Source organism: Hyperoodon ampullatus (genome assembly GCF_949752795.1).
Source record: "Hyperoodon ampullatus genome assembly, chromosome: 7".
NCBI classification, from domain to species: Eukaryota; Metazoa; Chordata; class Mammalia; order Artiodactyla; family Ziphiidae; genus Hyperoodon; species Hyperoodon ampullatus.
The window spans coordinates 18,926,426-18,954,067 of record NC_136920.1 but is presented as its reverse complement, the minus strand read 5'-3'; the positions used below and the strand labels follow the sequence as shown (position 1 = coordinate 18,954,067).

At 43.1% G+C, this 27,642-nt stretch overlaps 1 protein-coding gene across 1 annotated transcript in view; it reads left to right on the top strand.

The window, feature by feature from the left end:
* Positions 1-14,277: 14,277 nt before the first annotated feature.
* EXT2 (exostosin glycosyltransferase 2) overlaps positions 14,278-27,642 on the top strand; it is a gene marked incomplete at its 5' end in the record, with an annotated part of 124,655 nt that continues 111,290 nt past the window's right edge. The window contains 3 exons of the mRNA XM_079707386.1: positions 14,278-14,813; positions 15,758-15,847; positions 20,749-20,865. Of these exons, the coding sequence (XP_079563512.1) occupies positions 14,278-14,813; positions 15,758-15,847; positions 20,749-20,865 (743 nt within the window). The remainder of the gene's footprint in view (positions 14,814-15,757; positions 15,848-20,748; positions 20,866-27,642) is intronic.

Sequence of the window (27,642 nt, the reverse complement as noted above, 5' to 3'; positions counted from 1 at the left end):
AAATATGTGCACCTTATTTCACATAAATTTTATCTCATAGGAAAAAAGGAACTGCAAAATATTGATCTCTAGTTAATGATATGCATTCAATAAAATATTCAGATGTAACTGCTGATATCTGCAACTTATTTTGAAATGTAGCAAAAAAAAAATGATGGATCAGCAAATGGATAGACAGACATGTGACGATATTGTAAAATATTAATTGCATAATATAGACAGTAGATATATGGGTATTTGCTGCAAAATTCTTTCCATTTTTTTTTTCTTTTTACCTTTCACGCCCTTCACCCATTTCTTCCACCTCTGGCAACTACCATCCTCTTCTCTGTGTCTATAAGCCAGGTTTTTTGTGTGTTTGTTTTGTTTTTTAGATTCCACATATAAGAAAGATCATATGGTATTTGTATTTCTCTTATTTCACTTAGCAAAATGCCCTCGAGGTCCACCCATGTTGTCACAAATGGCAGGATTTCCTTCTTTTCATGGCTGAATAATATTCCATTCATCTGTCTATAGATACTTAGGTTGTTTCCATACCTTGACTAGTGTGAATAATGCTGCAGTGAACATGGGGGTGATGGCTAGTTTTTAACCTCCAAATTTGTTGTTTTTATTTTTATAGTTTTATCCAGCCAGTATTTGTTTTGATTTACCTATGAGTTTATCCATTTCATTACTTCTTTACGTCATCTCAGTACTTTCTTCTGGTTTTAATATTCTTTTTCCTGAAATACATCTCTTAAGAAATTCTGTTAGGGTTTACTGATGGTAAATTCTTTCTATCAGTGTTTGTCTGAAAATGTGTTTCTTTCGTATTCTTGAAGGATGGTTTCACTAGGTATACAATTGAAATTGACTGCTAGCTTCTTTTGGCACTTTTACCAGTATCTTATGACTTCTGGTTTTTTGTTTTTGTTGAGAAGCCCACTGTTAGTCTTATTGTCCATCCATTACAGGTGATCATCTCTGTCCAATAATGGAAGATTCTTAGCGACTGTATCCTTGGAAACTGCTTCTACTGCATTTTCTCTGTTCCCTGCTTCTGGATACATCCTGGGTTTTCTTCCTTTATTCTCCCTCTCTTTCAACCTCCCTGTCCTATATTCCATCTCCTTGTTTTTTCTTGAATCTGCGTTCTGGGTTATTTATTCAGATCTATATCTCAGTTTATTAATTGTATCTAATCTATGGTTTAACTTATGCATTGAATTTTTAATCTCAATTTTTATATTTAGGACTTTTTCAATCTCTTCCGTCTTTGGGGAAAAAAAACCCATCTTGTTTCTTTCTAATATTTACAGTTCCATCTTTTAAGTCTTTGAGCACCATCAACTTACTTATTTTATATCTATTTCTCATTATCCAGTTATCTGTAGTTTCTGCAGGTTAAATTTCTGCTGTTTGTAGTTTCTGCTGACTGGTTTATTCTTCATGTGCTTTGTAATTCCAGATTGTGAGCTTACGTTTGTCAGAATCCTGGGCAGCTTGCCTTGAGGGCATGACCCTCCAGAGGGGATTTATGTTTCCTTTGCTTCAAGTTACTCTTTAGGTGGGAAACTTCCTGGACCATGCTGGCAGTATCCATTCAAATCCCACCTTGTTGTGAAGCTTGAAATTAAAGATTCTCGGCAGAGACTCTTCTTTTTCCATTCTCTGGACAAGACAGACAAGTTTTTTTTTGGTTTGTTACTGATGTTGAGCAAATTTTTCCAGTCTTCCATCTCAATAGCCTAGCTTTACGTGGTTTTCTCCACATCTTCCCATCTTGTATGCCCAAACTGTACCTTCAACACTCAATTTTCTCACTTCACCTTCATTTTTGGCTCCTTGTGTGGTTTCTTTACTTCTTTTGTGAGCTCAGTATCCATTTGAGAGAGTGTTCGTTATATTTGCTCTGGTGTTGATAGGTGTTTTCTGGTCCACCAGGCTGCCTACCAGTGTTGTATAAGCTAACCCAACGTGAAATGCCACAAAACAATTCTTTCACGGAGTCTTTTTTCTTGGGGAGTATACCTTTCTCCATACTTACAGACTGCTATCGTATAAAGGAAGTGGTAAAGCTGGCATTCATCTCCACACTAGCAATTGCTCTTCATTGTAAACTCACTTTCAAAAAAGTTGCTGATGATACCCCTTTCCTTGAAAACCACACCCTTTTTAACACTCGCTTGCACTTCTCCTGGCTCACTGGGTTCGCGGGTCTCTGCACGGTCTTTGCTTTGTCCTGTCCCTTCAGAGCAAGTAATGAAACATCTTTCTACAGTCTCTCTTCTAACCACCGACCACAAGTACTTTTCTACCTTCTGAGACTTCAGGTCCTGGCCCACAGTTTTCTTTCTCATTCTTCTCTGCAGTCGCTCTCAGCTGCTTTAGCGTCACGTAACTTCTAATATCACAGCTTCTATACTTTCTCACCTCCAATTCCTTGCATGGTTTCTACCCCTAGAAATGTAGCCCCACCGTTTGAACCATGCTGGTTTAAAAGACACTTGCTCTTTCTGACTGCTTCTCCTCCTTTCTCACATCTGTGCCTTTGCTCATGCTTTTTTTTTCTCTGCTTGGAATGCCCTCTTCATCCTCTATTTGTCAAAATCCTAACTGTCCTCCAGGACCAACAAAAGTGTCAACTCTTGCGTGAGGTCTTCCTACATCTTTCCAGTTGTGATCGCTTTCTTTCTTGAACCCTGTAGCACAGTGGTCCCCAACCTTTTTGGCACCAGGGACCGGTTCTGTGGAAGACAGTTTTTCTACGGACTGGTGGCAACCAGTACCGTCCCGGGGGTTGGGGACCCCTGCTATAGCATTTTGTGTACATTTTCCTATGCCACTCTCCATCCTCTGCTTTGGTGAATCTTACTTGTGCATTTGTTTTCTTTCTATTGAGCTCCTCCCAGCATCTGGGCACCCTTTATTCATTCAAAAACTACTCATTGAGCACTTCCTATGTGCCGGGCAGTATGCATGTTTAGGGTTATAAAAAGTGAAGAAGATAGGCAGGTTCTTCAAAGGCTATGCCTAACACGGGTCTTTAACACAGGAAGTCCTCATTTAAGGAAAAAATAATTCATTTAAAATGTTTACAGAGAAAGACAAAGAAGAAAGTGAAAGTGCTTTCCACTTATCTGTTTCTCAAATGTGTATGTGTGCTAAAATTTCTTACCATTTTTTTGGGGGCGGGTGTGGATTTGAAGAGCAGAGCAAATGCTCTCTTAGATGTGGGGAAGCAGAATGTGTTTTCCTGTCTCCAGAATATTCTCATCCCAATCTCTCTGGATCTGTGTTAAGCAGGCATTAACTCACAAGAATATTCTTGGAATCACTGTTGCTGCTGGAAGCCCCAGTGGGTCTCTAGACTCAGAATCATCCCTATGAATATTTAAGTTCCAAGTGACAACTTCCACCAGATGGTGCTGAGGTACAGCTGAGACCAGATGGATTTGGATTCTGCAGCCATTGTCCGTAAACTGCATAGGCTCAGTGGGGTCATTTCATTAACTTCTCAATAACATCAGTCTGCATTTTGATTGAATTTTTTAGACTCCACTTACTGTCTTATGACAGGGGTTTTGCTGTGCATGTAGGAGGCTAGATCATGTAAATATATACAGAAACAAAATGAAAATGAAAGTTTTTCTCCCCCATTTCTACCTCCACAATTAATCCCTCTAAAACTGTTTATTGCTTCTTGAATTATTTCCAGAAAAATGTTATATATAAGTGCCTGAATCTAAGCATCTACATCTATATTTTCTGTCTTCTGTTTCTGCTTACATATATATGTATATTTTATTACATAAAAAGGATCATACTCGTCTACTGTTTTAAACCATGTTTTCATATTAACATGTCTTTGAGATTTTCCCATACCAACATACATATGCATTCTCTCATTATTACATTCTAATAATTTATTTTGATTAATATCAAATTTTCCATAGTTTATTTTGGTTGTGTCCGGGTTTTCGCTATTATTAGAAACAGTACTGTAATGAAAATTTTGATAAACGTCGTTGAGAGTATCCATAGGGTAAACTCCATACAGAGGGATTGTTGGGGAAAGTTACCTGCATTTTACGTTTAATGGATAATTGCCAAATTCCCTTTCAGGAATGTTGCACGCGCATGAACACCGATTATACTAAAACGTTTACATTTTTGTCAGTTTTATAACAGTTTTGTAAGTTAAGCATGGGGCTTCGTTTCGGTTTGCAGTTTCTTTAATTATGAACGAGGCTGCGTGTCTATGGATTTCACTGTGGAGCCCGAGTTTCGCCCGCCTGCCTGGGAGAAACCCTAAGCGGTGCCTTGACTCCTCCTGTCCAGCAGGGGGCGCGAGCAGGGGCCGCTCCCGCATGCGCAGTGCGCTGGGTGTCAGGCCGCCGAGCCCAGCCGGTTCAGTGCTCTACGCTCGCTCCAGCAGACCCGGCGCAGGCGGGGGCCACCAGCAGCTTGGCGCGATCCCACCCAGGCGGCTGTGGCCAGTGCCCCACGGCATGAGCCGGTGACCGAGCGCGGGGCCGAGCGGGAGGCAACCGTGGCCGAGGTAAGCGCGGCGCGGAAGGGCCGGGCGGGCCCCCGGTGAGGGCTCGGGCCTCCCCGGGCCGCGGCGGAGTCGGGGCCGAATCGCCGGGGAAGCGCGGGCCGCGCGGAGGTCCGAGGGCTGCGAGAGGCCGGCGCCACTCCCGGTGATTTCCCGCTTTGGGTGCGCTTTGATTTCCGCCCCGCCTTCTCCTTCGTCACCCGCCCCGCCCCACACTTTGGTTTCCCACCTGTTTCCTTGCCCACTTCTCTTCCCCGTCCGCACCTTTCCTTTTTCCCGGGATCCCGTGGCTTCCTTTTCCGAAGGCCCCACCCTCTGCCGTGACCTCTCTCTGCTGCCAGCTCCTTCCCGCGAGCCACAGGGATCTGCTTTCTCCCACTGGGATTTTTCAGCTCTGGGCTCTGCCTTGGCCAGTGGCGTCCCGTGCGGTACCAGATGCCCTGGGCAGGACCGGATGCTCTGGTGAGGAGGGTGACCAGCGGTGTCCGGGCTCTAGGCATCTACTTGAAGCTCAGAGGCACTTGGAGTTTTACTTACTGGCGGCGGGAACCAGATATATGTATACGGTTTTGAGGTTAAAATTACTTGGTGTAACTTATTGGGAAGTGCTAATCTAGAAGGGTCCTTGATTTATCTGTCGGAAGATGTCTTGAAATAGAAATACGTCCATTTAAATTCTTCTTCTAAGTCAATTGAGTGCCCTGAGGACTTAACCTGGATTTAGTTTGTAAATTTCAGAGCTCAAAGGCTATTTACAGTAATAAAATACATGACTCAATTTCTGTCACTCCTCACTGCCGCTGACTTAAGCCATCTGGTTGCAAATGCTGGTGTAAATGGATAGATTTGCGTCTGTCAAATTATGCTGGTTAATTGAGGAATGAAAAGGGTGTATCTAATTCAGGCTTTTAAGGGTAATTAGGGGAGGCAGCTTCACATGGGGGTTAAAGAGTGCAGGCTCCGGAGCCAGACTGCCGTTCTCCAGATCCTAGCATTGGCATTTTCTAGTTGTGTGACATTGGGCAAGTTGCTTAGCCTTCCTTGTTACTTTCCCTGTCTGTAAAATGAGGATAATCATAGATTGTCACACGGCACTGTTAGGAAGATTAAGTTAACGCAGAGTACTTAAAACAGATCCTGGCGTGTAGTAGGTCTGCGGTAAAGTTTAGTTATTATCAGTAGTTCCTTAGTTGCATGCACTGTGTTAATTATAGTATAATTCCCACAAAGGGGCACAGGTTTTTGTTTTTTAAATTTGAAATCATTTTTAGGGATGGTTAGCTATAACATAACTTTAATGGTAAAGGATCCTATCAGGTAAGGCAGTGAATTGCATATTTTCCTGCTTCGATCAATATTTGGTTCCTTTGTTTTCAGGAACAGGTGAGTTAAGTTCCAGGGTAGCAGCGGCCCCAAGAGTTCAGCTGTGAGGGCTTCTGTAAAAAGGTTAAGAAGATGAGAGATTGGGACTGAAAACTTTGGACTAAGTGGATTGGACATAGCCTGAAGCACTGAGGAAAGGTTATTCAGGCAAGATTTAGGAATAACTAATTCCAGGAACAGAAAATGCATCTCATCTTGACAGTAGAGTGAGGTTGAAAGATTTTTCCAGTGATTCAGTGCCTGACATCTAGCCGGATGATTCCAGTGTTTTGCAGGGACAGATTTGATGTGCTTTGAGGAGGCTAAAGTTTGTAGGACTTGTTGTGAAAGTCTTATTTTGACCCAGGTTGTGGTATTATATGGAAAAACATTCATTAATAGAAGATTCCTTTTGGTTTGTCCTCTTGGGGAAGCTCAGTGTTAGGGGAGAGGAGGGTGGTCAAGGGTAGGTACAGAAAATTCCATCTGTGAAATTACCTGGCTATTCCCCCCCCCTTTGGAAACTCTAATTCAAGAAAGAAAATGATCAGAGTTAATCACCATATTATTACTCAAAACTTGGACCTTGAACAGTGTGTGTGCTGACGGAACTGGGAAGTATAGAGACACTCCTTCATTCAACAGACATTTATGTTTACATGGAATGTGTTCTAGACATGATATTAGATGCTGGGAATACTGAGCAGAGATGAAAAACTCAGATTACAAGAAAGTGACGACCAGTAGAAGAGAGACTTTCAATTACAAAACCAATTACTACAATCTGGCAAGTGCTGTAACGAAGCCTGTAAAAGGTACAAGGATGTTCACCGAGAGTTCTCGGTCTCTAAAGCTCGACTTTGTTAGGGTTTTTCACTTAAGGCTTTTCCCCTCATTTCTTTTTTTATTAAGAGTTTTTATTCCACCCCAAGTGCTCGCCATGTCTCTCAGCTGTTCAGCACAGACTTGTGGATGCTCACTTAGCCAGTGTAGGCAAACCTCAGAAATGTGAGTTTATATCCCTGGGAACAGCCCTCAGGTGGGGAGTGGGAGTGGGAGAGGTGCGGGATGGATAGGCTTCGGTGGATGAAATGTCCTTGAAAGGGACAGTTCTCAGGTGCATTTTTCAGAGGGAGCCTAGGAGGATTGAGCCCCATCTGCCCAGCTCAGTATGGCAGCCAGCACAGTAATGCACCCTCATGGCTTTCCGTTCTTCTCCAACTCCTCTCCTTACTCCCTCCCTCTGGCTTTCTGGATTCGTCTTCTGCAAGCTGCTTGCACCCAAGCCATTTTTAGTTTGGCAGAACATAAACTAAGGCGGTTGGTACTGGAAGTGGCTCTAGAAAGCAGGTCCTGAGAATAGCGTTGTGAGACTGGAATCGCTCACCCTCGGGTGGCAACCGGGACCCCTTTGCTGGGGGTAGGTGAGGCGTTGATAACCCCTGGTGCCCTCTAGCGTCACTGAGTCGTCACACTGACCAGTGGAGGGTTGGGATGAGGTTCAGGTAGAAAGGAGAGCATTGGCTGGCACAGGAGCTCTAGCACTCGCTTGAGCAGTGTGTGGACTGTGGTCACGATGACGCTGGTGGAATTGGTTGGCTCTTGTTATCTCCTTAGAGGCCTTAGGTGCGATCAGGCTCAGATCAGCCAGATATCAACTCGGGACGCATTGTGAAAGACTGAACTCCATGGCAGAGTTTCCTGCAGCTGGAGGGCAGACTGTGTTGAAAATCAGGCCCAGAATTTAATTGTAATTATGGCTGAACTGCAAAGGAAGCTGAGTGCACGGCCTTGACAGGCTGCTTCTGCTGAAGTCAGGGCCATGATAGGGAAGAAGTGGGACCCTGAGTCTTAGGATGGAGATTTTGGGTGGAGGCGCTGAGGACTGAACTCGCAGATTTCCTAGATCCTCTGGGCCAGCAGAAGTATCTCTCTCCATTGCTGAGAAGAAGCGCTCCTTACCTGACACTATGCAAAGCCTTCCCTGGAGGTGGATACCTTGCAAGGTAGAGCTTCTCCTCCTCAACATTGCCCATCCCCCGCCCTCAGATCTCAGCATTGCCTAAGTGGGGAAGTACAGCCCCGGCTGCTGGGGTGATAGCTGTTGTACTGGAAGAGCTGCAGGACCTGGCTCGTGTGGACCAGCAGGAAATGGAGGAACACACGGGAATGAATCTTGAGGGTGTCAGACCAAAAGTGGGGTAGCGGTGGACTGTGAAGCCAAGTGGGAGTGACTCTTGGGAGGATTCTCTCCTGATTCAGGACTCCGTGGCCTTGCAAGGACAGGCTGGTCCTGATGTGCTGCAGGGCAGGCTCCTGGAACCTTGGATATGACTGTCATACCGTTGGTTCTCAACTGAGGGCCAGTTTGCCTCCCCAGGGGGTATTTGGCAATGTCTGTATGTATTTTTAGTTGTCACAACTAGGGGTTGCTTCTGGCTTCTCTTGAGTAGAGACCAGGGATGCTACTAAACGTTCTGCATTGTACAGAACAGCTCCCCACAGAAAAGAATCATTTGGCCCCAAATGTCAGTAGTTCTGAGCTTGAGAAACCCTAGTCTGGAGTAGATGAGGTAAAGGTGCCAGAGCTGTGTTGGCAGAATATTAAGGTAGGGGTCAGAAGGTTCAGGGAGGTGGAGATTTGAAATAGATTTATTACTTGAGGCCAGAGGTGCCTTTCCTGCCCATGTTCCCGGGAGGGCGTTCTCCCTTCCCTCTGGTAATATGGAACCGCAGGGAGGGGACCAGCACGTTTGAGAAGCTCAACGTTGATTCTCCTCCATAGGCCAGGATTGACTTTATGAGATTTGACCATGGAACTGGGTTCCCAAGTATCAATGAGGATGGTAGGATTCTGAAATGGCAGAAGCCAGGTGGTGGCACTAACCATCAGAGGCAAGGTAGACACAATATCCATAATAAGCAGTGAGGCTTGACTCAAAACCAGTGTGTCTGGACCCACTGTGATGCTAATAGAGCCTGGCATTCCTATAGAGGGTATAGATGGGCAGCCAACTAGAGTATTGTTTCACTGTATAACCAGAAAAAAAAAAAATCAACAGATGACAAGTAGAAGGCTGATGTCAGCTGCTGCAGTGGAAGAATCACTATCACCTAGTCTTCAGATGTGAGCCAGCTCTCAGACCTGTATCCCGTGGACTGAGGGGGAGGCTGGATCTCTTTGAAGAAGTACTTTGCAACATCCCTGAAAGTATAGACAGATGTTTCCCGAGTCCTTCCTCAAGGGAACTGTAGGTCTTTATCAGACTTGTGGTACATCAAGGAAAGGAGAATATCCAGACCTTCTGAGGGCTGTTAAGTACAGGGTCAGAGCTGATAATAATACCAGGCTACCTGCAAGCAGTGGTGGATAGGAGTTTGCAGATAAATGACCTGGCCTCTCCTCCTTCTGAGGGACATGGTGTGGTTTGCATGGTTCTTCAGAGGGTTCCTAAAGAGCCCGTTACCCAGCTTAATAACACACTCCTACTGGCTCTCCCTGGTTCCCTGTCTCTCTTCTTGCTCTGTTCTCTAGCTCCCAAGTAAAACTGCCTGCACCCCCATCCTTGTTTCTGGTTCTTTTGGGGGAGTTAATTATGGGGGAACTCAAACTGTGACAGGTAGGAAGCAAAATGTGATGCCTAGGACTCTAACATAGTGGGTGTCAGCCTCTCTTCTTTCCAGCCCTCCTGATGCCCCCTTGGGACTGTGGAGCCAGGTCATGCTCCTACTCTTGGAGTTCCTGTGGCCCCAGGTCACCACCAGCACTTGGTGGTGTTTGATGCTGACATTCTGCCATGCTGATGGGTAGAAGATGTCTTGTTTTATTGCCATACTTTTCCTGTCCGTTAATTAGACTAAACATCTTTTCAGATGTTTATGTGCCATTTTGTTGCCTCTTCTGTGACATTCTTGTTTAAGTCTTTAGCTTTCTGTTGTTTGTTTGTTTTGGCTTTTTTGTTTGTTTCTTATTACTTTGTAGGAGCTCTTTATTCTGGTTGCTAGTTAGTCCTTATGGGTTACATGTATTGCAAATATCTTCTAGTTTATAGCTTGTCTTTTTACTTCCTTATGATGTCTTTTGATGAATAAAAATTCTTAATTGTAACACTGAATTTATTATTTTACCTTTTTGTGATTTGCACTTTTTGCATTTTATTTTGGAAATCATTCTCTACGTGGAATTCACAGATACTCTCTTTTGTGTTCTAAATATCTTACAGTTTTGCCTGTTACATATAGCTCTTTAATCTGCTTTGAATAGATTTCCTCCCCTCTGGATGCTTTTAATATTTTTCTTTGGCTTGCTTTTTAGTGGTTTTACTTTGACATATCTAGTAGGTTTTTGTCTTGTTTTGGTTTTTTTTGTATATATTGTACTTGGAGTTGAGCATCTTGAATCTGTGAGTTGATATATTTGGAAAAACTTGACAGCTGGATTTTTGTGTTTACTTCTGCCTTCAGTCTTTGCATTATCACACATCATGTAGCCTCTGGCAAATGAAGGTGAAAAAATGTCAACGTTATTATAAAAATAGTTCAGATCCTTTGAAAGGGTCTTGGGGACCCCCTGGAGCCCCCAGACTGTATTTTGAGAATCACTGGTCTAAGATTTTTGGTATTAGTGTTATACTAGCCTCCTAAAGTAGGTCAGGAAATGTTTCTTCTTTTTTCCGAACTTTGGGATAATTTGTGTAAAATTGGAATTATTGTCTCTTGACTGTTTGGTAGAACTTGGAAAATCTTTTGGATCTGGAATTTTCTTTATAGGAAGATTTTTTAAACTTTTGATTCAGTTTTTTTAATGCTATAGAGATTTCCAGGTTTGCTGTTTCTCCTTGAGACTGTTTTAATAAGGTATATTTTTAAAGAATTTCTCCATTTCATTTAAATTTTCAAATATTTTGGCATAAGTTCATTGATACCATCTCATCTTTTAAATACATGCAGTATTTAGAGTTATGGGCCCCTTTTCATTCTAGGTGTTTATTTGTGCTTTATTTTCTCTTTATCTTGATTAATCTTACCAGAATTATGTCAAATGTCAATTTCTGTTTTTTAAAGAAGATGTTGGGGTAGGAGTTTATTAATTAATTAATTTTTGTGGTGTTGGGTCTTCGTTTCCGTGCGAGGGCTTTCTCTAGTTGTGGCAAGCGGGGGCCACTCTTCATCGCGGTGCGCGGGCCTGTCACTATCGTGGCCTCGCTTGTTGCGGAGCACAGGCTCCAGACGCACAGGCTCAGTAGTTGTGGCTCACGGGCCTAGTTGCTCCGCGGCATGTGGGATCCTCCCAGACCAGGGCTCGAACCCGTGTCCCCTGCATTAGCAGGCAGATTCTCAACCACTGCGCCACCAGGGAAGCCCAAATGTCAATTTCTTTAGTGTTTTTTAAAAAAAGTTTAGCTTTGTTGATCCTATTTGGGTTTTAATTAATTAATTTCTGTGCTTTTATTTATTACTTAATTCCTTCTATTATCTTTGGATTTATTTTGTTGTGGTAATGTCTTTTTTTATAATCTGGAGCTCATGAAAATTGTAAAGCTCATATGTGGATACTTCCTTTGTGGATTATTGCTCTAGTAGGTTATGGCCAGTATTTTTAAGAAGCAATAGGATAATAGAAGAACACAGTGTGCATCACATGTCCTGTGGCTAATACTATGTACTAAGGTTAAACATTGTTTTGTGGAAACAGTGTTTTGTGAAATATTTGTTTTATTTCAGATATTATACATACACATCTATGTCTGTATTGGGTCATAATATAAAATGTTGTCTTATAGGTTTTAGTTTAAAAAAAAAAAAGGTTTAAAAGCTACTGTGCCCTGGTGTCGCAGTGGTTAAGAATCCGCCTGCCAATGCAGGGGACACAGGTTCGAGCCCTGGTCTGGGAAGATGGCACATGCTGTGGAGCAACTAATCCCGTGTGCCACAACTACTGAGCCTGCGTGCCACAACTACTGAAGCCCACACGCCTAGAGCCCGTGCTCCGCAACAAGAGAAGCCACCGCACTGCAATGAAGAGTAGCCCCTGCTCGCTGCAACTAGATAAAGTCCACGTGCAGCAACAAAGACCCAACACAGCCAAAAATAAATAAATAAAATAAATTAAAAAAGAAAAAAGCTACTATGTTAAAAGGTAGTTTGTCTAACATTAGTGAAGATTTCAAACCTAGCTGCATAAAATAAACACGCAAGGGGCTTGCTAAATCGATAGATTCTTTGACCTTATTTTAGACCAACTAATACAACCCTCCAGTGCTGGGGCCAAAGACTCTGTGTGTTTTAACAAGCTCTTCCTGTGTGATTCTTAGCATTTGGGTGTTTGAGAACCATTGATTCAGGATATAGATACACCTTGATAGCCTGTTGGGCAGTTCTGGCATGGGGTATATGGAGAGTGCAGCTCCTTGCGTGCATTTGTGCCAAGACCTCTTTTCTAGCTCCAGGAGGGATACATGGAGAGAAGGAAAACGATAGGGTGGGCCTGGGGGTAAGTAGGGGTTGGGGGCAGGCTAGGAACATCCTGTTCATCGTTAGAATGACAGAAAAAGTGAAATAGCTCTTGTGCCTGCATTTCTGTCATGGAATCCATTAGTATATATTGAATGGCTAATGTATATACCCCAAAGATGATAATCTTTAAGCTTAAAATGTATGAACTTTCATACATTAGTCCATGACTGGAATCCATTAGTATATATTGAATGGCTAATGTATATACCCCAAAGATGATAATCTTTAAGCTTAAAATGTATGAACTTTCATACATTAGTCCATGACAAGCACATTTCTTGATATGTTCCAGATCATGGTCTCAGAGAGATACAAGTTGAAATCATTCATGACCATTCAGCACATTTTACCCAAAAAGCTGATGATGATTGCAACATTCAAGGCTTGACGAGACCCTGCTGGCTAGGAAGGAAGCAGTCTTACAGTGTGGGCATGATTGGGGAGAACTCTGTTTAGCCATAGTGAAAATGGTTGATAAACCTTAAGGTAGACCTCTATGAGCTTTTCAGTTATTTCCCTTTATATTAATAGCTTTTCCGAATGAGGCCATTTTGAAGATCGGGATTTTGACATGTGGAATGCTGAAGTCCTAAAGTCTCTTGTTGCAGTAACATGTCTGTGCCAGATGATGCAGTCACACTCAAGGCTTTACCCTCCCCACACGGTAGCTAGGCATCAGGTGTCGGGCTTGTTCGGTAAGGATCTTAATTTGTGGTCTACAGGGGGACTCTGCATTTTCAGCTGAGGACTAAGGATTTTCTTTATATCTGTCAGTGATGCTTATTGGCTCTTTATCTATTGCTACATAACACACCACCTCAAAACTTACAGACAGCCACAGCAACAACAATCATGTATTTGTTTGGGATTCTGCCATCTCTACAGAGCTTGGTGGGGCTGGTTCATGTTTGCTTCACATAGTTTCCCCTGGGGTCTTCCTGAGGTTGCCCTAAGCTGGGAGCTCAGCTTCCTTATAACGTGGCAGCTGACTTCCGTCAGCTACAGGGTCTCTTAAGTCTTGGACTCAGAGGCCCCAGAATCTCACTTCTGCCACGTTCTTTTGGTCAAACAAGTCACAAGGCTAGCCCGAATTCAGGGGGATGGGAAAGAGCTTCCACCTTCTGAGTGGACAAGTGGTGTGCACCTTCACCAGTGGGGAGAATTGTTGGCATCAATCTTTAGAAATGCATCTACCTCATGGGCCTTTCTTTTCCTCCCTCCACCTCTCCTTTCCTCCTTCCCTGTTTCTTCATTTCTCCCTTCCATCTAAATGTGTCCAAATTTTGTTACAGTTTTGTGTCTCATTAGCATATAAATCCCTCTAAAGTAGGTTTTCACTTTCTTCTTTGTTTAGGTCCTCTATGAGGGTTGAATGAATGAATGAATGAATGAAAACAGGCTTTAGTATAATGAACGAAACATCCGTTTGTCCAGATGAAGCATCAGTTTAGGTTAGGCAAGTATTTGAAAGCAAAATAAAACAACTGTCTTCAGCTGTTCCACTTTTGATTTTTCTTCCTTGGTCAGTACCCCTCTTCCTAGGTCCCACGCATTTACCAGCTTATGCTTTCAGAGAATATATATTTATAGAATATAGTAGTATTTTTACATTATGTTAACAGTATTTATATTAAGTATGTAATATTAAGTATATCATATTCTCATATGTACACATTTATTTATTTATAAGACAGGTCAAAAATCCCTTTTCATTATTTCATCAGACCACTTAAGGGAAAGAGGTAGATTCAAAGTTGAACAGTCCTTTCAAGTGTCATCTGCCACCCTAAGAACTTCACTTTTCTCTCTTCTCCCCTGGTAACCAGGAGTGTGAGGAAGAGGCTCTCTGGGTCATTATGTGTGCCTCGGTCAAGTACAACATCCGGGGTCCTGCCCTCATCCCGAGAATGAAGACCAAGCACCGCATCTACTACATCACCCTCTTCTCCATCGTCCTGCTGGGCCTCATCGCCACGGGCATGTTTCAGTTCTGGCCGCACTCCATCGAGTCCTCGAGCGACTGGAGCGTGCAGAAGCGCAGCATCCGCGACGTGCCGGTGGTCAGGCTGCCGGCCGACAGCCCCGTCCCCGAGCGTGGCGACCTCAGCTGCAGAATGCACACATGTTTCGACGTCTACCGCTGTGGCTTCAACCCCAAGAACAAGATCAAGGTGTACATTTACTCTCTGAAAAAGTATGTGGATGATGCGGGTGTCCCAGTGAGCAGCACCATCTCCCAGGAATACAACGAGCTGCTCACGGCCATCTCAGACAGCGACTACTACACCGAGGACATCACCCGGGCCTGCCTGTTCATCCCGTCCATCGACCTGCTCAACCAGAACGCGCTCCGCGTGAAGGAGACGGCGCAGGCGCTGGCCCAGCTCTCCAGGTATCATAGCAGGTCTTCCAGGAACTAGAGGGAAGGAGGGGCAGAGCCAGTGGTTCTCTCGAGCTGGTGTCCGGCTGGCTGCTTGTCTCTCATCTCATATGGGGGTGAGTGGATGAGCGACTGACTTGTAGGAGGACCGGTGCTTTGGGCACCTGGCCTCTGTACCACCCTCCCATGCCACTGCTGTGGGTTCCCAGCCTCTTAACGTTTAGAAGCTAAGGATGCTTCCCATGCTTTCCCTTTTAAATTTAAGCACTTTTTCCCCTTCTTTATTACTCACATAATATACATTCACTATAAAAAGTCTGAAAATACAGGTAAGCAAAAAGAAGAAAGTAAGGTTCATTCCATAAGCCCGCCTCTAAGAGATAATCATTAATATTTTGCTGTTACTTTTCAATCATTTTTGTATAAAACATATACATAGGCATGTATGTATACATTTTTGTATGAAGTATATATACCTATGCATGTGTATATAACATTTTTGTCCAGAATGGGATCACACAGCAAAACACGTTCTCTTGCTGCCTTTTTCCCTTCATTTATCATGAATGTATTTCCAGATAATTTCATCTTCATCTGTCAGTTCTACATGATTTTAAGGGCTGTATAGTATTCCATTTTGCACACGTTCCCTAATGTATTTAACTGGCCTTCTGTATTTTATTTATTTTTTGTTTCTGTAACCAAATGGTGAACACTCAGGTAGTGTTCAGGTTTTCATTAGCATAAGCAGTTCTGTAGTGGACAAGCTTGGAGTGCACATCCCCCAGCTTTAGTTTCAAGGAGCCAGGCCACTGCCTGATGCACTGTTGGGATCTCCAGGCACTCCTGAGAAGAGGCCCTGTTATGGGTTGGGAAGCCTACTTGTCATCCAGAAACTGACTTGTCTTTGTTTCTTCATGGTTGATGTGTGAATTCTCCTACATGTTTCTTAATAGGTGGGATCGAGGAACCAATCACCTCCTGTTCAACATGTTGCCTGGAGGCCCCCCAGATTATAACACGGCTCTGGATGTCCCCAGAGACAGGTAGGTGTATTTGGGGCTGTCCCCGTAGTAGGGTTCTGAGGATTAAGTAAATGCAAGACCCTTTCGTTCATGTGAAATCATATTTCTAAGCCCACTGGGACGTACTTTGTAACCAGAATTGTTTGTTTAAGTGGAGAATTGTCCTAGGCCTTTTCCTCCTCAAGACCTAGAAGCATCAGACCTGCCTAAGTCTGTTGGGGGAAACCAGTTGGAGCTTAGGTTCCAGCGGGGCATCTTAAAAGTTTGTCTTGGGCTTCCCTGGTGGCGCAGTGGTTTAGAGCCCGCCTGCCGATGCAGGGGACGCGGCCATGATGTCACGACTGCAGCTGGAGCTCTCTTACTGTGTATTGGCCCCTTTGTGCATTGACTGCACCACTTCCTGGAAAACTCAGGAGGGAGGAGCCGCTTAAGGTTCCTCTCCTATCACTGGGCTCAAGGCCCTGAAAAGAGCAGAAAGTTTGGGCCCAGCATGAGGGTCTGGGGCAATACTCAAGGTAGAGGATTATTGTAAGTTCATATATGAACTCATTTATAACCAACTTTATCACAGTTGATGTTTAACTCTTAAAAAATCGTTGTTACTGAAAAAGGTGAGGCCAGCTGTGGGAGGCCAGCATTGTCATTTATGAAAATCTACACTTAGTACTGCTTTTCCCCAGAAGATTAAATCTAAGCCCTCTTTGCTTTAAGTGATTATCTAGAGTCAGTATTGAGTTTCTATCTGGAAATACAATTATCACCAGAAAAGACACACCCCAGGACCATTCCTCAACTTTGGTGTAGAAACCATTTTGGACGATAGAGGGCAGTCAGGCCACACAAATTCTGTAGAAACCAGCTAAACACAAGGTGATCCCTGATTTGGCTCTCAGCCCCAGTGTTCCTGAGTGGGCTACTGTTTTATGCGTTTGGTTGTTCTGGGAAAGTGAAATACTTTAGAGGATAGAGAAGGGAAGGGAAAGAGCTGTTAGGAATGTGATGTCTTCACCTGCGGTTCTGGGTTTGTTTTGAGAAGGGCTTACTTCTGTTTGGGACATTTCACTTTTGCTGACATTTTGGTATATGTATCTGCATGGGAGAAGGATTTTATTTTTATCAAGTGCACACGTTAAAAGGGGTTTCATTTCTCTGCAGCAAAGTAATCAGGAGAGAGTGTAAGTCCTTGCTGGTACTTAGGTGTTAAGGGTCAGGAAGGTTAAATCGTTTTCCCTGTGCGTGTGTTTTTTGTAAGTGATTATAGGCAATCCTGTAGCAAGTAATGAATCATCGTATAGTCCTCCTTTATCTTCCCATGGGGGAAATATCATTTTGAAGCCTAGGTGGTCTTCTGGTTGGGGTAAGGATAGTAGATTTGTTTGTTAATTTTTCTTATCCTTTGTCCTTGCTTCTGGATTCAGAGGAGGCAAGAACCATGAGTGTAGAACGGTTTTAGCAGGAGCTGCACATCTGATTCTTCAGAAATTAGAAAACAGACAGGTTAGATTAGACTGTTTCTAAGATTCCCCTGAAATCTAAAGTCCTAGGTGTGATTATTTAAGAATTACTTGACTCAGGGAAATGCAAGGACCAGGACTGAAGCAAATGTCAGCTCAGAAAATACATCTTTTATGCTGTTTGAATCTTTCTTTTTCAGATTTTAAAAATTCTATGCATGATACACATATACCTTCTTGGTACAAGATTGGAACAATATGCAAGGGTACAAAGAGTAAAATGTAAAAGTATGCTTTCAAATCCTCCTCTCTTTTTACTCTCTTACTGAGAGGTAATCACTGTTATCAAACACTGTGTATTTTTCGAGTCTTTATTCGATGGATTTATAGTCAAACACACCTATGTATATATTCACATACCTATTTTATTTTAACCCAAATGACAGCAAATTATACCTCTTCAGTGTCTGACTTTACCGATCTTTGTTTTCTCAGACACATTCTGTAATTTTATGACTACCTTAGATTTTTGTTATCCTTTCTTTGTACCTATCTCTCACAAATTTCTACTTTCGTATGGGTGTATATTTATTTAAACTTCTTACGGAAACTTTTAAACTTATATAAAAGAAGAGAAACTAGTATAGTGAGCCCCACATACCCACTGTCCAGCTTTGATATCGTCAACTTGATTTATCTGTATTCCTACCTACTCCCCACTAGATTATCTAGAAGCAAATCCCAGATGTTATATCATTACATCTGTAAACATTTCATTTGAGGCTCTGTATAAGAGCTTTTTAAAAAATGTAACTACAGGGACTTCCCTGGTGGCGCAGTGGTTAAGAATCCGCCTGCCAATGCAGGGGACACGGGTTCGAGCCCTGGTCCGGGAAGATCCCACATGCCGCGGAGCAACTAAGCCCGCGCGCCACAACTACTGAACCTGCGCTCTAGAGCCCGTGAGCCACAACTACTGAACCCACGTGCCACAACTACTGAAGCCCGCGCACCTAGAGCCCAGTGCTCCGCAACAAGAGAAGCCACCGCAATGAGAAGCCCGCACACCGCAACGAAGAGTAGTGCCGCAACTAGAGTAAGCCCACGCACAGCAACAAAGACCCAATGCAGCCAAAAAAAAAAAAAAAAAATATATATATATATATATATATAACTACAATACTATTATCATACCTAAAATAATTAACAGTAGTTCTTTAATATCACCAGATATTCACCAAATATCTGGCCATTGCTCAAATGTACTTGTCTCATAATTTTTTTTTTTTTTTTTGCAGTTTGAGTCAGTAAACAAATAAGGCTAATCAGTAGAATTGGTCGTTTCTTTTTTTGCAAAACCTAAAACGTGAAGCTTTATATTTGAGGAATTTGCAGGCCTGATTAAAAGGAAGCAAAAGATACACTTGCAGACGAACTGTGTTCAGGCTCTGTGAATACTCACATGGGAGGAGGCGAGCTGTGAGAGCGTCTGGGAGAGACCCAGGCTAGGGATGCTGAGTCCACGAGGCCAGGCTGAGAGGAGGAGGGTCGGTGATGTCCCCGAGTCAGGAAGTCCCGGAAAGTGCTGAAGATGCTGGTGACACTTCCAGTGATAGAACACCTGGCCTGGTGTGAGTGTGGTCATCATAGTAATGCTTTCTTAGCTGCAAGGTTTGTATTCAGTCTCTTGCGGCTTTGGAACAGATCTCTGATTTGGGGATACATAATGGGAAAACAGAATGTGCTTCTCAGAAATTTACTTTTCAGTCAATGCAAAACACGTGTTCTGTAAAACAAGGGAGGCTTATAATTTTTTCTCCATTATAATGTTAGGGAAAGCTTGGCAGAAGAAGATACAGTGACTTCGAGTTGAAGTCTTAGCAGCAGGGCTGGTGTGCAGCTTGTTTGACTAATTGCAGTGGTGACTCTTCCCGAGATCACACACCAGATTGCACATGTGTGATCTGTGGCAGGAGACATGCTTCGGGTTGCATGCTTTCCTCCTACCAGTGCTAACCCCCTCCCTTACCCCTGGGGCTCCAGGGACAGCGTAACAGTAAAAGTTGGCGTCATGTACACCTGCTTCCTTTCTCACTACATACACATGCTCCTGTCCTCTGGGGTGTGGGTGTAATTACCTCATCACCCACTACCCTGGCTTACCTGGACTGCTTGGTGCCTGTATGTTGGATCAGTGTTTGCTTCTCTGCACATAGGTTGTGGGGACCCATGCAGTCTGCTTGCCATCATGGTCATGGAACCCACCCAAATTCATGTTGGACGGATTCATTGCTGAATGCCAGTCAAGAAAAATAAGACCGTATGTTGATACGAAGGCTAGTTATTGAGTCTTACCTAGTGGACTGGCAGCTGGAGAGGTTTTTAGCCTGCACGTTACCTCCCTGACCAATTCTTGGTTTCCTAAAGCTTAAACAAACAGATTGGGATTTCCAGGGGTGGTTTGAAAATCTTTGAACTTAAACTGGTCATGTTAGAAGGGAATGTAGGCTGTCATCAGGGCAGGGAGGGGATTGGTAGCAATCAAGATGGCACAAAATGTGGCTTTTCAGTTCATACACTTCGGCTCAGACTGTGCAGTGCATGGAACTGGCATCCCGCTGCCCCAGTAAGTGATTTGATGGGTTTGCAGCCCCGGGGACAGAATAACTGTAAAAGTTGGTGTGACACACACCTGCTTCCTTTCTCATGAAGTGTCATTGTACTACTTGCTGGATCCAATTAAACCAGAGTCTTCCTGGCTTTCTAACTAAGGAGAATAAAAGCTCATGCATACAGACTGCAAGAGAAGCACTAAAGGTCCAGTTCTGGATTCCGCTTCCTGTAGACGGAATTGGGTTAATAAGACAGAGCAGCTGGAATGGATGGTGAGAGCTGGTAGAGGTTACATGATGCACACGTAGCTCTGGGACGACAGTGGAAAGAACTGCTCGGGGCGGGAACTGGAGAGAGGCTGGGGTGTAGGCAGCATGAGATGTGATACTTTGCTGTCACCACTGCTTTCTTTGTCCATTGTCCCCTGAGATTCCAGTCAGTGGGGTTGGTAAGTGACTTCCCCAGCCAGTTGTCCTGTACAGACCTATTATTATCGCTGTTATTGTAAGTGTGTTTAAGAGTTGGGTATGACTTTCGGGAGAGGTGAATGGGATCTGAATGAGGTGACAGAGGGGCTGTTCAAAGGGAGTCCTCCTGGCTGTGATGTATCTTAAAACATGGAAAGTAGGGAAAGACTACTTAGGATGACCCCAGAGGAAGGGTGGTGACTCAGGAATAGGATGCAGGAGGTGTGATCGTACAACATTTAGCACAGTGTCTTTATAGAAAACGGACTTGGTAAACATTAGCTGTGGTTGATATTGTTATGAATATTCAATTACCCCTTTGCACAGAGCTTATCAGAATGAAGACGTTCTCTCTTTCTCATCATTTGACAAAATCCTTTGCTTTCAGGGCTCTGTTGGCTGGTGGTGGCTTTTCTACATGGACCTACCGGCAAGGCTACGATGTCAGCATTCCTGTCTATAGTCCGCTGTCAGCCGAGGTGGACCTTCCGGAGAAAGGACCAGGGTGAGGAGCATTCGGCACAACAGGTGGTGCTGGGAGGTGCCGGCGAGAGCCAAGCATCGATTACAGGCCAGGGTCCTTGAGTCTACCATCTCCCTGCCTCACCCCAACCTTAGTGATCCTTCAGTTCTCTCTCTCTCTCAGTCAGTTTTGAGTGCTGTCTACCAGGCTTCCCAAATCAGAAATCTATGTGGTGTCATCAATTCTTTCCTCTCCCTTACTTCCTGTATCAGAATAAGAAGTCCTGTTGATTTTACATCCTAAGTATTCAGTATTTTCTAGATCTGTCTACCTCTCCGTCTCTCTGTACCCACCCTACGCCAGATGACTGTCGTCCTTCCTTTGGATTGCTGAAACGGCTTCCTCTTTGGTCTTCTGCCTCTGGTCTCGCTGTTCTCCAGTTTGATTGTTGGCATCACATTGTTCTTGGGAAGCCCAGACGCCTTAAAATGTCTTTCAAGACCCTCGACTACATGATCACTGTCTCCATGTCTAGCTTTTTTTTTTTTTTTTTTAATTCTTAGAATAAGCTTTGCTCTCTCAGTTTTTCTGCGCTGTAAACACTCTCCATTGTCTGGAAATCCTTTTCCTCATTTTCATCAGACTAATGACCTGCTTGTCCTGTAGGTTTCAACTTGAATACTGCTTAGTCAGGGGGCACTTTTTGGCCCCTGGAATGGCACTCCTAGTTACCCTCATTATGCCCTTGTAACGACTTGCTTAAACCTTATCTGTTTTAGGTCTTTGATTTTGTAAGCTTCAGCCAGGTCTTGTTTTGAACTGCCATGTCCCCCATGCCTGGCCATAATTGGGTCATATTTCTGATATGTGAGCGAGGAAATGAGAAGGGCTGATGGTATGCATGTGCAGGGTATTTTATCTAATTTCTTTCTTTTTCTTTTTTTTTTTTTTTTTTTGCTGTAGCCTGTTTAAAAATTGTGCTAATTCATGATGAGCATATCAGTGAGCTTTAAACAAACATGATGATAATAGTATCCTTTGCTTTTGTGACAAGTGCTCATGTATAATATGAAGGTGACTGGTTTGTATATTGCCACACCAGAAATGTTACACGTGCTGGATGAGATCTACAAACCCACACATAGCATTTGGTGTCAGAAATGAGTCTCAAGGGAGTAGTTTGCTCACAGAACATTAGAACCATTATTGAAGCATCTCAAACTTCCCCTTAGAAGCCTTTATGGGTTCTTTGAGAAGTAAGGGAACTTTCCCAAAGAGAAGACATTTCACTCCTGTATATGTGTTCCCGTGCGGCCCAGAACCAAATTCTGGAACTTCCTTTAGGCATAGCAACTTTTTATAGACAATGTATAAAGCCCAGGAGAGCTTGAAATGTTTTTTTCTCTACCATTAGGCAAGTGCAAAAAAAAAGACTGAATGGTTCATGAACTTGCTGCTTAGATCATCTTTGTGGATTTTCCTCTGTTAGTGGACTCCCAGAGTTGACTTAATTTATTTTATTATTTTTCAATTGAGATATAATTCATATTCCATAAAAGTCACTCAAAGTGTACAATTCAGTGTTTTTTGGTATATTCACAAAATTGTACAACTATCATCTAATCATGACTGTCTAATTCCAGAACGTTTACAGCACCCCCAAAATAAACCCACTGCCTTCTAGCAGTCACTCTCTATCCCTGCCCCCAAACTTCACGCCCCCTGTTCCTAGCAACAACCACCAATTTGCCTTCTGTCTCTATGGATTTGCCTATTCTGGACATTTTATATAAATGTAGTCATACAATAGGTGACTTTTTGTGTCTGCCTTCTTTCACTTAGCTTAGTGGTTTCAAAGTTTATCCATTTTGTAGAATAGAAGCAATACTTCATTCCTTTTTTGACTTAATATTTCATCATATGGATATACCACATTTTGTTTATCCATTCTTCAGTTGATGGACATTTGGGTATTTCCATTTTTTAGCCATTGTGAATAATACTGCTATGAACGTTCATTTACAAGCTTTTATGTAAACATATGTTTTCACTTCTCTTGGGTATATACTGAGGAGTGGAATTGCCGGGTCATATGTTCACTCCATGTTTAAATTTTTGAGGAGCTGCCAGAATGTTTTCTGAAGCAGCTGTACCATTTTACATTCCCACCAGCAAGGTCTGAGGGAGGGTTCCAATATCTCCACAACCTTGCCAAGACTTGTTATTACCTGTCTTTTATTCTAGCCATCCCAGCAGATGTGAAGAGGTATCATTGTGGTTTTGATTTGCATTTCTCTAATTAATAATGCTGAGTACCTTTCCATGTTCTTATGGGCTATGAAAATTTATATACTGTGTTTGGAGAAATGTCTATTCAAATCATTTGCCCATTTTCAAATTGGGTTGTGTTTTTATTGGTGAGTTGTAAGAATTCTTGTACATTTTGGATACTAGATCCTTATTAGATATATGATTTGCAGATGTTTTCTCCCACTCTGTAGGTTGTCTTTTCACTTTTTTGATAGTGTCCTTTGATACACAAAAGCTTCTAATTTGGATGAAGCTTCTATTTTTCCTTTGGTTGCTTGCATTTTTGGTGACGTACTTGAGAAACCATTGTCTAATCAAGGCCACAAAGATTTGCATCTGTGTTCTCTACTAAGCATTTTATAGTTTTAGCTCTTACATTTTGGTTTTTTATCTATTTTGAGTTAATTTTTGTATACGGTATGAGGTAGGAGTCCACCCACATTCTTTCCCTTGTGGATATCCAGTTGTCTTATCCATACTTGTTGAAAAGACTGTTCTTTTCCCATTGAATGACCTTGGCACCCTTGTTGAAAATCAACTGGCTGTAGATATATGGGTTTAGTTCTGAAGTCTCAGTTCTATTCCGTTGGTCTATATGTCTGTCCTAATGCTGCTACCACACTGTCTTGATTGCTGCAGTTTTGTAGTAAGTGGTAAATGTAAGTCCTCCAACTTTGTTCTTCTTTTTCAGGGGTTTTATTTTTGTTTGTTTTTGGCTCTTCAAGATCCCTTGCATTTTAATTGCTTTTTTAAGTAGGGCAACTTGAATAAGGACAAATAAAAAACAATCTAAGCTGCTTTGTACTTAGACAACTACAAAACTAAAACAAATTTACAAATTAAATACAGACAAGTCTACGAAACTAATAACAGTCAGATTAACATAATGTCACAGCTGAGGCTTTTTCTTTAAAACTGAATTGCATCCCTCAAGGTGAATATGGTGTTAATTATGGGACTTCTGCGTTTGGCATGCCTGTACTTTGCACGCTGGGTGATGATGTACTTCTTCCCGCCACTTTTTCTGTTTGAGCCACTAGGAAGCTTCCCTTTATGTAGCATATTGTTATAATATACTGACATTATTGTCTTCATCTGGTACAGATGGATGATTTGTATTTTTTCCCCAACATTTTAATGAAAATCTTCAAGCAGACAGCAAAGTTAAAAGAATCTTATGCTGAACACCTGTATACCCATCACTTAGATTTTACCCTTGTATACTTGCTTTGCATTATTTACATTTTAAGTCTTCCTTCTCCTCTCATTAGCCCATCAAATACAAGCTTGGACATTGAAAACTTTTTAGTAGTATACATCATTAAATATGAGCAAAGATTTGCCTATACTAATTTTTTTGGATCATCATCAAGATGAAAGCACAAAAATAAATCTATAGAGAATTTGTAGACTGGAGGAACTGATATAGTTCAATGCCGTGTTTTGAGGCTGGAGTTCCATAAGTTGAGAAAGGGTGATCTGTGTGAGCCCAGCTGGTACCCTTTGGGGCAGTACAAGTTTCTCTCATGTACCTAGGATCTGAATTTGGCATATTTATATAGCACTAGCTTTGAATAACTCTAATGAATAGAGAAAAGTCACTTGAAATTGAAGAAAGGTTTACTCCTCTGCTTGCTGCTTCTGTGAGCATTTACTTGAAATCAACTGTGTGATTTTAAATGTTTTTTTTTTTAAACCTTCTTTTCCCTTTTCTTTTCCTGTTGTTCTGGAGATTATTTAATTCAATTTAGTTCTGTTCACTTCAGTTCAAATCAAACTTTTATTACAGGCCTATTTGGGCCAAGTGTGCCCAGGCTGGTGGTTCTCAGCAGGGGAGGGAGGTTGATTTTGCCCCTCCACGGGCACATTTGGCAATCTGTGGAGCCATTTTTGACTGTCATGACTGAGGGGGTGTGTCAGTGGTCCCCAAGACCACCTCCAATTTTGATGATTTGCAGGAGGACCCACAGGACTCAGTGTGTAGTCATACTCGTGGCTATGATTTATTACAGCAAAAGGATGTAAATCATAGTCCGCAGAGAGCAAAAGCACATGGGGTGAAGTCCAGGGAAACCAGGGGCAAGCTTCCAAGGGTGCTCTCCCCTTGGCATCACACAAGAGGGGCTTACTTCCCCCAGCACCAAGTTGTGACAACCATGTGAAATGCTGCCCACCAGCTAAGCTCGTTAGAGATTCAGTGCCCAGGGTTTTTGGGGGAACGAATCACATGGGCAGTCTCTGCGTGGCATGTGCTGTGCATAATTCCAGGCTCCCAGAAGGAGAGCAGGTGTTCAGCATAAACCCTGTTGTTTGTACAGTTTGGGCCCAGTGAGCCATTCTTCCAGTTGTCCCCCCAGATCGAAGTTCCATGCACCAGCCAAGGACCAGCCTTTCAAGAAAGAGAGCCGTCAGGCTGTGTTAACTCTGTTCCTCACAAGGCGCTGCAGGCATCTAGTGGGTGGAGGCCGGTGATGCCGCTAAATCTCTACGAGGCCCAGGGCAGCCCCTCACTACAAAGAATCACTGGGTCCAAATGTCGGCAGTGCTGCGGCCGAGAAAGCCTGGGCGAGACAGGGTGAGCAGGTTAGGAGCGAGTCTGGCAGGCCGCTCAGCTGCCTCTGGGCCTCTTTCTTAAGACTGCTTGGACGAAACTCTCTTTATCATGTAATCTCTTGAGTATAATCTAGCTCTCTCTCTCTTTTTTAAAATAAATTTATTTATCTATTTATTTATTTTTGGCTGCGTTGGGTCTTCGTTGCTGCACGCGGGCTTTCTCTAGTTACGGTGAGTGGGGGCCACTCTTCGTTGTGGTGCGCGGGCTTCTCATTGCGGTGGCTTCTCTTGTTGCGGAGCACGGGCTCTAGGTGTGCGGGCTTCAGTAGTTGTGGCTCGCGGGCTCAGTAGTTGTGGCTCGCGGGCTCTAGAGCGCAGGCTCAGTAGTTGTGGTGCACAGGCCTAGATGATCTACGGCATGTGGGATCTTCCCGGACCAGGGCTCGAACCTGTGCCCCCTGCATTGGCAGGCGGATTCTTAAACCACTGCGCTACCAGGGACGTCCCTAGCTCTCTTATATTGGTTTAGGACTGTCACTTCCCTTCAGACTTAATCCAGGGAAGAAAACATACCGAAAGGAAAAGATTCAGTGAAGATGAAACAAAGGAGAGCAAACCACTCTGAACAGTAATTACCTTCAAAGAGTAGTTTCAGAGGTTTACAGGCTGTTTTCTCGGTGGTGTTTTCTTGGTAACGTAATCTCTAATTTTTATGTGTAACTAGGCTGAAATTAAGATCTTTAGATGGCTTAAGGCTGCAGTTGATTTCTAAACTTCTGAGGTTCAGTAACTAGATAGAGTAGCACTCTACCTTCAAGGGCAGCAGAAGGACACTCTAAAGGCTGCGATGGGCGTGGTCCTCCCCCTGCTGGCCAAGGGGTGGATTTCTACGGCGGACTTGGACCCGCCCTCTCCGTTTCCCCGCCGGTTTTGTAGTCTGGCCCTGCAGTTGTGTTTCTTTTACAAACATCACTCCTCTCCCTCTGAAAAAAAAGGGGGGAAGAAGCAAAGCAAAGACAGGCTCCAGACTCACCACACTTTCTAGGGACTTGGGAGGAGGCAGTGTGGGTGACCTCGCGGCAACGTTTGGGATCTGTTGCCTTTTGTGAGAGTTGCTTTTTAAGGGAATTCCCACATCTCTTGAGGGCTGCATAGAGTAGTAAGAGCTTTGTTTTTATTTTAAATCTCTCTCAATATTTTTCAATGGGAAGCTGAGGACTGCTGCTATTGATAGCTTCTTCTCACAGCTGTGTTGGCCTCAGCTGGAATTCTTGTCATTTTCTCTCTAAAAGGAACTAAATTGGGAGTTTACAACTGTTACTATTGAGGGAGACTTCGAGTTCTCAGCATGATTTTACTTAAGCTTCGATATCAGCACTGCTGGGAGGAAACATGAAAGTCGTAGCTGGTAATTTTAGTCCTTGAAAGAAAAACAAATCCACCTTAAGATTTTGTTTGCTTAAAACTAAAATGGGCCTACTCCATCAACCAGCCATCTGCCGGGTCAGGGAGAGCCAGCATGCAGGCAGGGGGAACATTTTTAGACTCTTGTTCACATCTGCACGTTTATGTAGAAAATGGTAGTGGTAGGTGGGGATCCAGGGAGCCTGGTGGCTGAGTGTCTAAAAATAGAACTGTGTTCTTAACAGTGAAATCCAACCCAGAGCCTTTCTTTACTCAAGAGTTTCTTTGAGCACCACACGTTAGCATCTGTATTTATTTCTCTGTCTATATAGATGGATCTCTCTCTCTCTCTCTCCCTCTCTGTGTCTACATGTATTGAAAACCATGCATTCATATCGGTATCTTCAATTCCATCCAACACCGCAGGGGCATTCTGGTTTTCTCTCTTTCCATATATATATATATATATATATATATATATATATATTTTTTTTTTTTTTTTTTTTTTTTCACTGCGCCTCTTGCGGGATCCTAGTTCCCCAACCAGGTACT